Genomic DNA, 11,031 nt, shown 5'->3' with positions numbered 1-11,031 from the left:
GAGGCGAAGGCCCGGGGGGGAATCGAGAACGGGGTGGGAGAGCTAGGCTCGGGGGGGCGAGGCCCGGGCCCGGCGGGGCGATGGAGGAGGCGCTGCTCTCCACCCCCATCAACCCCAACAACTTCCCCGCCAAGCTGTGGCGTCTGGTGAACAGCCCGCACTACCGCTCCATCCGCTGGGACGGCCGCGGCGAGGGGCTGCTCATCGACCAGCCGCTCTTCGAGGCCGAGCTGCTCAGCCCGCCCGGGCCGGGGGGCGGCGGCGAGGCCGCGGGGGCCGGGGCCGAGCCCGAGCTCTTCAAAACCACCAACTTCACCAGCTTCATCCGCCAGCTCAACCTCTACGGCTTCCGCAAGGTGGTGCTGAGCGGGCAGGGTGCGGCAGGGCCGGCGCCGGGGGGCGGCGGGCCGGCGGGGGACGGGCCCCTCCACCACTTCCACAGCCCGCACTTCCGCCGCGACCAGCCGCAGCTGCTCGTGCACCTCAAGCGCCTGACCAGCGCCAACAAGGCCAAGCTGGCGGCCGGCCTGGAGGTGCCCTGCCGCCGGCCCAACCGCTTCCAGCGGCTGCTCATCACCTCGGCCTCTGCCTCCGCCACCTCGGCCTCTGCCTCCGCCGCCTCGGCCGCCGCCTCGGCCGCCGCTCCGACCCCGCTGCAGCACCAGGAGCCGCCGCCACCCGCGGGGTCCCGGCCCGAGCCGCACGGTGAGTCCGGGCAGCCTGCGCCCTCGCCTACGGCGGGCACATGGGCGGCGGGGAGCAACAGCCGCTTGAGGGCGCATTTTCGCACGTCTTCATCTTGGGGCGTCTGAAAGGCGCCTGGGACCCACTGTCCGCTGTGTTCCCCTGGGACTGGAGGTCCCGCCACCGCCACCGTTCTCAGCAGCACGAGCACCCGTGGCCATTGGCCCTCCCCTGGAGGGTCTGTAAGCATTCAGCCCCTTCTGAGCCCACTGGCAGCAAAAGGGACCTCCACCTTAGGCTCCCTCCTTCTACTGGTCCCTAGTTTGAACCCCAAAAGTTTGCCTGATTTTAAGCCTCCGTTTACCTTCCTGAGACGCACACTGTCCACTGTAAACATCTAGAATAAGTAATCCTTTGTTAAAACATTGGGTCTGGAAGAAACAGAAGGCGCTCCTTTGCTCCAGTGGGAAGCAGAGTGGGTTAAGGTGAGAAGGAATAAAATCAGTCAAGAGAACTTAGAACATTGCAAGAGCAACCAAGGGAAAGTTTTGGAAAAGGTGCCTGGGGTGGAAATTTGTCCTTGAAGAGGGATGCCACCTTCCACCTGTTGGCACATATAAGAAATCTTGGAAGAAGTGTTACAATAATCAGATTTAAGGTTCTGAGTAATGTGTAGAATGGTAGACATTGTTTATATACCTTAAGAGCAAAAATACAATGATACATTGTCGCTTACAAGATGTAGTTCCTATGTAGAATGAATTGGCTACACATTTCTTTTTCTTTTTGAAACGCAGTCTCGCTTTGTCATCAGGCTGGAGTGCAGTGCCGCGCCAACTTGGCTCAGTGCAACCTCCGCCTCCCGGGTTCAAGTGATTCTCCTGCCTCAGCCTCCTGAGTAGCTGGGGCTACAGACGCGCCACCACACCAGGCTAATTTTTGTATTTTTAGTAGAGATGGGGTTTCACCATGTTGGCCAGGATGGTCTCCATCTCTTGATTTCATGATTCACCTGCCTCGGCCTCTCAAAGTGCTGGGATTATAGGCGTGAGCTACTGTCCCAGCCTTACCTATTTCTTTCATTATAGTGAATTAGAGCTTGATGCTTCCTTAAAGGGGTATGACTAGACAAACATAAGGCAAAAATGGTTTTCCTTATAGCTGTCAAGTTTAAAAAAAAAGAATTTTAGAAAGCTCACATTTGTAGCCTTTGAATTTATCACTATTGGCTACAATCTTTTGGTATTGAAAAAACTTTTTGGTGTACATCTGTATGTAGTAAAAGTTCAGAAACCCTCTGATAGTGAATTATTTATTTGTTTATTTATTTATTTTGAGACGGAGTTTTGCTCTTGTTGCCCAGGCTGGAGTGCAATGGCACGATCTCAGCTCACTTCAATCTCTGCCTTCCAGGTTCAAGCAATTCTCGTGCCTCAGCCTGTTGGGTAGCTGGGATTACAGGCACATGCCACTACTCCTGGATAATTTTTCTATTTTTAGTAGAGATGAAGTTTCACCACATTGGCCTGGCTGGTCTTGAACTCCTGACCTCAGGTGATCCACCCGCCTCAGCCTCCTAAAGTGTTGGGATTCCAGGTGTGAGCCACCGCGCCCAGCCTATTTTATTTTTGAGACAAAATCTCTCACTCAAGCTGGAGTGTGATGGCATGATCTCAGCTCACTGCAACCTCTGCCTACCAGCTTCAAGCGATTCTCCTGCCTCAGCCTCTCGACTAGCTGGATTACAGCCACCTACCACCATACCTGGCTAATTTTTGTATTGTTAGTAGAGATGGAGTTTCACCATGTTGGCCAGGCTGGCTTTGAACTCCTGACCTCAGGTGATCTGCCTGCCTTGGCCTCCCAAAGTGTTGGGAATAAAGGTGTGAGCTACTGCACCTGGCCAAATTATTTTATAGACTTGTTTTTTTGTTCGTTTGTTTTGTTTTGAGATAGGTTCTCACTCTGTCTCCCAGGCTGGAGTGCAGTGGCAGGATCTTGGCGTACTGCAACCTCTGCCTCCCAGGCTCAAGGGCTCCTCCCATCTCAGCCTCTGGACTAGCTGGAGACTACAGGCACGGCTACCACACCCAGCTAATTTTTTGTATTTTTGGTGGAGACAGGGTTTCAGCCTGTTTCCCAGGCTGGTCTGGAACTCCTGGGCTCAAGCAGTCTGCCCACTTTGGCCTCTGGAAGTGCTGGGATTACAGGTGTGAGCCACCACTGTACCAGGCCTATAGGCTTGATTTTTGATGTTCTTCCCCCTCTTTCAGGAAGGCAAGGGAAGCAATATTCCATTTCTCTGTTTAAAGAGTCCATGATATGAAGCAGTATACCAAGAAACCAACAGGATATAATAAGGAGAATTCATTCTTCACCTTCAACTAGGAGAGTAATAGATACATTTTCAGCATGTTAATGTGGATTTATTATAAAGAAATCTGGGTTATTTTGGGGTTAATGGAAAAGTTTAAGTATACAAATAAAATAACACTATGTTTAACTTAACCTTCGCCCAGGGTTAGGAATGACAATAGTACCTGGCTCATTTGGAATTTAGAAGATAAGGAACTAGGTTATGTGTCCACTGTTGAGTTTAGAAGATAAGGGACTAGGTTAAAGTTCCAATAATAAGTTGAAAAAGCAGCAGTGGCATGAGAATGTGCTAGAGGAATATTAGGCCACTTTCATGTGATGGCCACTGATTTTGACAGGAAATGGTAGGGAGCAAGGCAATGGAGACAATACCATGGCATACATTTGGCAGAATCTCTAACATGGATTTTTTTTTTTCCAGGTTGCGTGTCTGGTGGGTATAAGGAGAAAAGACTAGAAAATGTGGTTTTGAGAGAGATGGGATAACCACTTCAAACAAAGAAACATACATGCATACACACATAAAAACCAACTTCTCATCTCTGATCTTTTTCCCTTACCTATCTTAAACTCAGCTGTATTTTAAGGATGGAGTCCACTTTAATTAAAGAAATTCAGGGGCTATCTGGAATCTGATTTTATTCACTTAAAATTCAGTTGGTCAGCATTTTAAAGATTACTATTTGTTGAAAAACATATGCTTTTTCAGGGTAGGTTATATGTCAGTCCATAGATAACTAGTCAAGTTAATTGCTAGTCAAGTTATTGTTTTCATGACTTTCCTGTTTGCTGTTTTTTTTTTTTTTATTTTTTACCATCCTACCTGTTGGTGTGTGCAGAAGGTATGTCAGTTGTGGACTGTCTACACCATAGGCTTGGTTCACTAGGGAACTGTGTTACTGGTTCAGGTGGAATGTAATTGGATGTAGGTTCAAGAATACTGGAACTTGAATAATTGAACAAAGTTGTTCAAGAATACACTTTGTTTTGTTCTCATTCCATGTTCTATGTCCTTGGCTCTTCTATTTATCCTCATCTAATTTTTCTTCTTAAATCTTGCCTTGGTTACATGCCTGACTACACTGCTACTGCTTAGTTTCCATGTTTTATGTGTTCTATTTCAGTGTATGGGTTGAATACTTCTCTCTCTCTCTATTCTATAATAGAATCCTCTGTTTTAGGACCTAGTTCTTTTATTTAGAGCCGCTGAACCAACTACTGTTCACCTTCCAAGAGTATACTTGGTAAGAAACGTGAGATTGCATGTTTTTCCTCTGTGCACTTTTGTTATTTTGTTTTTAGAAGCAGTTATTTTACCATGTTTGTTAAGACATTCTAAACTAAGTAACAGGTATGAGAAGCAGATAATCTGTGTTTTCCTGGGGATACCATGCTCTCAAGAGGCAAGTTTTTGGACTCTTTCCTGGGAATTCATTAGTTCAGATGCACTTCCATAAAATAAATAGAACTTTTTTGGGGGGACAGTCTCGCTCTGTCACCAGGCTGGAATGCCGTGGCGCGATCCTGGCTCACTGCAAACTCCACCTCCTGGGTTCAAGCAATTCTTCTGCCTTAGCTGACAATACAGGTGCATGCCACCACTATTTTTTTTTGGTAGAGACAGTTTCATCATGTTGGCCAGGATGATCTCGATCTCCTGACTTCGTGATCTGCCCACCTCGGCTTCCCAAAGTGCTAAGATTATAGGCGTGAGCCACTGCGCCCAGCAGAAATAGAATTTTTAAGAACACAGATTCATCCTGCCCTATATTTCCAGAATTCTGGATTCAAACTTTGCCAAATATATCTTAAAGATATTTTGAAGACATATAGGTGATGCTCTGTAATGTTGATCTGAATTAAGCCCTATGAGGTAACCCTTAACAGAAGAATAAATAAGGGCTGAACATGTCTTGGTTCTTTATTTTAAAAAAGAATGCCCTTCTAATCTTAACCATGTTCTAATTTTAGCAGCATCTAAAATAGTTAATTGGCTGTCATTCCAAGTTTATCATGATAGAAGTAGACAGATATAAAAGAATTTAAGTCAAGGTAGAGAATTCTTTTTTTTTGTTTGTTTTTTGTTTTTTGAGACGGAGTTTCGCTCTCGTTACCCAGGCTGGAGTGCAATGGCGCGATCTCGGCTCACCGCAACCTCCGCCTCCTGGGTTCAGGCAATTCTCCTGCCTCAGCCTCCTGAGTAGCTGGGATTACAGGCACGCGCCACCATGCCCAGCTAATTTTTTGTATTTTTAGTAGAGACGGGGTTTCACCGTGTTGACCAGGATGGTCTCGATCTCTTGACCTCGTGATCCACCCGCCTCGGCCTCCCAAAGTGCTGGGATTACAGGCGTGAGCCACCGCGCCCGGCCTGAGAATTCTTTAATTAGCTGCTTAAGTTATTTACAGCCTGAAAATTCACCAATAGCTTATCCCTGAGGAGGGCAGAGCTGTTGTACTCTGTAGGCAGCATGTAGTGTTGACATGTGAGCATCCCAGGAGAAATCAAGCAATGAGTAGTTTTGGACATAGAGAAACACCTCTTGTGAAGAGCAAAGAAAAAAAATGGCGGGGAGGGGGGCGGTGGTCAGTAGTGGGTTCAAAGTGTGTGTACATGTGGAATTGCTAATCAAGCAGCATAAAAACTGTTTTTTGCACTTTTCTTTTTTTTTAAAGACAGAGTCTCCCTCTGTCACCCAGGCTGGAGTGCAGTGGTGTGAACCTGGCTCACTGCAGCTTTGATTTCCGAGGATCAGTCATCCTCCCACCTCAGCTTCCTAGCTAAGGCTATTGGTACATGCCAACACACCTGGCTGATTTTTTATTTTTTGTAAATACAGGATCTTACTATTTTTTTTTCTTTTTCTTTCTTTCTTTCTTTTTTTTTTGAGATGGAGTCTTGTGTCGCCCAGACTGGCAGTAGCATAATCTTGGCTCACTATAACCTCTGCCTCCCTGGTTCAAGCTATTCTCCTTCCTCAGACTCCCAAGAAGCTGGGACTACAGGCATGCACCACCATGCCCAGCTAATTTTTGTCTTTTTGATAGAGATGGTGTTTCACCATTTGGCCAGGCTGGTCTCAAACTCCTGCCCTCAAGTGATCTGCCCTCCTTGGCCTCCCAAAATGCTGGTATTACAAGCGTCAGCTACCACACCTGGCCGGGATCTCACCATTTTGCCTATGCTGGTCTGAAATTCCAAGATGAAGGAATCCTCCCACCTTGGCCTCCCAAAGTGCTAGGATTAGAGGGATGAGGCACTGCACAGGGTCTATTTTTTGTATTTTAAAGGAATGAAGGAAAAATAGTTTTTCAGAGGTCTATCATTTGAATACATTCAATCTTCTGAAGTAGGATTTCCCCCCATTAGATAAAGCCTCTTGATTTGCAGGGTTCCAGAATTTGTGTTGTTCATATGTGTGTATTTGTTTTCTTGCGGCATTAATGCTTTATTTATTTTTAAGAGACAGGATCTCACTCTGTCACCCAGTCTAGAGTGCAGTGGCACGATCATAGCTCACTGTCACCTAGAACTCCTGGACTCAATAGTGCTTTATTCTCTCTTTTTGAGACAGGGTCTCACTATGTCATCTAGGCTGGAGTATAGTGGCTCAATCTCAACTCACTGCAACCTCTGCCTCCCAGGTTTAAGCTATTCTCCTGCCTCAGCCTCCTGAGTAGCTGGGATTACAGGCATGTACCACCATGCCCAGCTAATTTTTGTATATTTTGTAGAGATGGGGTATCACTTGTTGCTCAGGCTGCTCTTGAACTCTTGAACTCAAGTGATCTGCCCATCTCGGCATCCCAAAGTTCTGGGATTACAGGCATGAACCAACATGGGTGGCCTGCTTTATTCTTCAAAGGAAATGAAACCACAGAAATAAAATGACAGATATGTAACTTGTTGAATGGGTTTACAATTTGATTATTTGGAAAAGCAGATATTTGAGTGCCCACTTTCAACATGTAGTTTAATACTTCAGTGGTGCATAATAGGTTTTCCCTCTGTTTTACAGATTTGCTTAATAAATTGAAAGGAACTTGTGAATCAATCACATGATTTAATGCAAAATTCTCCTTAGGAATAAATTAGACTAGTTTTGTTTATGTTCAAGAATCATAATCTCTAGTCCTGCAACATTTAAATTCTCCCTTCCCTCATTACATACTCTTGCCTTTTCTCTCTCTTCCTTATCTCTACTTTTTATTCCTTTTTAACTTGCTAGTAAAGAGAAGACAAGTATCAGAATCTCTGGGCCTGAATTTGTGGATTTTTAACAAACTCTTCAGGTGATTCAGATGTAAACCAATGTTGAGAGCCACTGATATCTGGGAAGGAATACTACTAGAAAGACCCTGAAGAAAGAAAAATCACAGAAAATGATGATTTAGGGGATGAAGGAGAAAACTAAGTCAAACTTTTCAAGCCTGACTTTTCTACAAAGATTATTATTTTTAAAAATTTGAAAGGGAGGGCAAGACATGGTGGCTCATGCCTGTAATCCCAGCACTTTGGGAGGGAAAGGCAGGAGGATTGCTTGAGCCCAGGGGTTCAAGACCAGCCTGGGCAACATAAAGAGGCTCCTGCCCTACAAAAAAAAAAAAATTAGCCAGGTGTGCTGGTGCATTAAACTCCCAGCTGGGAAGTTGAGGTGAGAGGATGGCTTGAGCCCAGGAGTTTGAGGCTGCAGTGAGCCATGTTCACACCACTGCACTCCAGCCTCAAGACAAAGCAAGACTCTTTTTAAGAAAAAAAGAATAAAACATTAATACCAAAAATAAACATAACACAACACAAATTCTGGGGCCCTGGAAATCAAGTGGTCTTTATCTAATAGGGAAAAAAAATTCTACTTCAGAAGACTGAATGTATTCAAATGATAGACCTCTTAAAAATGATTTTTCCTTTTTTTTAAGTACAAAAAACAGGCCAGGTACAGTGGCTCATTTCTGTAATCCTAGCACATTGGGAGGCCGAGGCAGGAGGATTGCTTGAGCCCAGGAGTTGCAGACGAGCTTGGGAACATGGCAAGAACTTGTCTCTACAAAAAGTAAAAAAAAGTAAAAAAAAAGTAACATTGCTTGGTGGTGTGCACCTATAGTTCCAGCTACTCAGGAGGCTGAGGTGGGAGGATTGCTTGAGCCTGGAAGTTTGAGGCTAGAGCGACCTGAGATCACATCACTGCACTGCAGCCTGGGCAACAGAGTGAGACCCTGTCGGTCAGTCAACTGATGGAGCGATAGATAGATGACAGATTGCAAAGAGTGTTACTTTTTAAATATTTTGTAATTGTTATATGTTCCACACCCATTTATTTTATTTTTTGGTAGGGAGCTTAATTTTATGCCTATTATTAATGCTCCAAAATGGTTTGAAAGACTGAATGGAAAACTTTTAGGAAGTAGCTTACACGTTGGAAAAATCTGGGTCAGGCAAATAAAGCAAAAAGTAAGATGGCCAAATCGTGTATAAAAGGCTTTTAATGTTGAATATTTGATTTAATGTTAGAGTTTGGGCACTTTGTCTTTTATGACTATTACACTGAGAAAACAAAGGTTTATTTGATTCTTCTTTCAGCATTATATGTCTCATATTCTTGATTCTGAACTTGTTTTTACCAAAACTAAACTTCTGTTGTATTAAAAATGGCTGATAGGTGAAGAGTAGTACATTTTATGATCTTTGGTTTACTATGTCTGGTGGTGTAATGTAAAATTAGTAAATGTGCTCTTCCTCTTTTATGCAGGACCAGTGGCTGTAGGACAATTTCACCGGTCATTTCGGCGAGATAGTTTGTCTCCTTACTCCTACGTAACTTCATCCCACGACCACAGTACTTTTCCTATGAAAAGTTTAGATCGGACCCCAATTCCTCATAGAATATGGCAGAACTCCCTTGGAATGCACCCTGGACAAGTGGAGACATCTCCCACATTTTCAGATAAAGGGGTTCCATTTCCTGTACTCCAGAGGTTTCCAGCTGAGGTTACCTATACACTGCAGCCCAGTGCCACATCTATACATGTTCAACAAGGTCCTCAAACAACGGTCAGCTCCTCCCAAAAATATAGAAACTACACACCCTCAGCACAGTACTCGCAAGCCTACTATCCAACAGGTATGAGAAATTCTGGTTTACTACCTTCTATTTAAGGTTGTTTGTAATGCACATATATATTTTCAAATGCATTTTAATCTCTGTGTGCTTTAAAACAAACAGTAGGAATGTACCCCTAAGAAATGGCAAAGATTTCTTAGCAAGAGATATTTTTAAACAATATATAAAATTTCATTGTACTTTTAAGGGTTGTAAAAATTTTGTTGGTGTATAAAGGTGTGTATTTTTAGTGAAACTTGTATACTCAAAATGTGTCCTAGTTATTAAATTAAGACTTAGTACGCCAAAGCCAGGTGTGGTGGCCAACGCCTGTAATCCCAGCACTTCGGGAGATCGAGGTGGTGGATCACTTCAGGTCAGGATTCAAGACCAGCCTAGTCAACATGCTGAAACCCCATCCCTGCTAAAAATACAAAAATTAGCCAGGCATAGTGGTAGGTGCCTGTAATCCCAGCTACTCAGGAGGCTGAGGCAAGAGAATTGCTTGAACCTGGGAGGCAGTGGTTGCAGTAAGCTGAGATTGTGCCACTGCACTCCAGCCTGGACAACAGAGTGAGACTCTGTCTCAAAAAAACAAAACAAACAAAAAAAAACCTTAGTACCCCAGAACCTTATTTTAAGTCTATCCTTGGTGTAGTAATTTTTTTTTAAAGTTTTTGTTTAAATATGTCTTTAATTATTTAATATGGTTTAATATTATAAGTGAGATTATCTCATAATGAAATAATTTTACTATCTCAGTAATGATGTTTAATAAAAAAAAAATACTCTCTGAACATTAAATTTTTTAGTAAAAACCTGGTGAACAGTGGAATCTTCACAGTGTTATTCCCAGCCAGCTAAGAATTGGGGAGTAGCAGAGAAGGAGGAACCTGACAGTGACAACTTGGAATCAAAGGCATTGAGGACATGCTGGTAGATCCCAAACCACTAATTGGAAATGCTTATGATAACGATCATCTGTTTTGCTTTCTGGGAAAAAAAAAAGTTGTGTGTGTCTGTGTGTGTGTGTGTGTTTGAGATGGAGTTTCGCTCTTGTTGCCTAGGCTGGAGTGCAATGGCTTGATCTCAGCTCACTGCAACCTCCGCCTCCCAGGTTCAAGCAATTCTCCTGCCTCAGCCTCCTGAGTAGCTGGGATTATAGGCGCCCACCACCACATCTGGCCAATTTTTGTGTTTTTAGTAGAGATGGGGTTTCACCATGTTGGCCAGGCTTGTCTTGAGTTCCTGATCTTGGGTGATCCACCTGCCTTGGCCTCCCAAAGTGCTGGGATTAGGGGAATGAACCACTGTGCCTGGCTTGTGTGTGTGTGTGTGTTTTTTAAATAGACAACTTTTTGCAATATATTCTTCAGATTTCACACAAATGTATTTTCAATTTTGCAAAAACACCATAGCCATGGCATGTAATCTCATCATGTGGTATGCTTTTTACACAATGATGAAATGAGGCAATAGAAATAAGACAAGGGTCAAAGCTTTCAGAAAAGATCAGAGAAGAAAGGGGGCATTCCTTTGCTCTGTAAATTAATAATCTAGGAGCTTTAATTTTTTTCAATTATGTAAATCTGGAAGCAATTTCTGGAGGTCTTTCGTTAGACCATTTCTCCCAGGCAATACTAAGTGGAAAGCTAAGTTTTTTTTTTTTTTTAATTTTAAATATTAAAAAAAAAATAGAGTAGAAGAAATGTAAATTAGAAAAGGGGATGGAGTAATTTGTTGCCATTTAAAAGTTATAAATCTGGGCCAGGTGCGGTGACTCACGCCTGTAATCCCAACGCTTTGGGAGGCCGAGGCGGGCGGATCACGAGGTCAGGAGATCGAGACCAGTCTGGCCAACATAGTGAAA

The 11,031-nt window shown here is 43.8% G+C and overlaps 1 protein-coding gene across 1 annotated transcript in view; it reads left to right on the top strand.

Annotated features, from left to right (window-relative positions):
• Positions 1-80: 80 nt before the first annotated feature.
• HSF5 (heat shock transcription factor 5) overlaps positions 81-11,031 on the top strand; it is a 60,861-nt gene continuing 49,910 nt past the window's right edge. The window contains exons 1-2 of the mRNA XM_012445399.3: positions 81-705; positions 8,811-9,182. Coding sequence (XP_012300822.3) covers positions 81-705; positions 8,811-9,182 — 997 coding nt within the window. The remainder of the gene's footprint in view (positions 706-8,810; positions 9,183-11,031) is intronic.

Source organism: Aotus nancymaae, unplaced genomic scaffold, assembly GCF_030222135.1.
Source record: "Aotus nancymaae isolate 86718 unplaced genomic scaffold, 86718_ANA_hifiasm-v0.15.2.pri h1tg000018l, whole genome shotgun sequence".
Taxonomy (NCBI): Eukaryota; Metazoa; Chordata; class Mammalia; order Primates; family Aotidae; genus Aotus; species Aotus nancymaae.
This window is presented reverse-complemented; position numbering and strand designations above follow the sequence as displayed.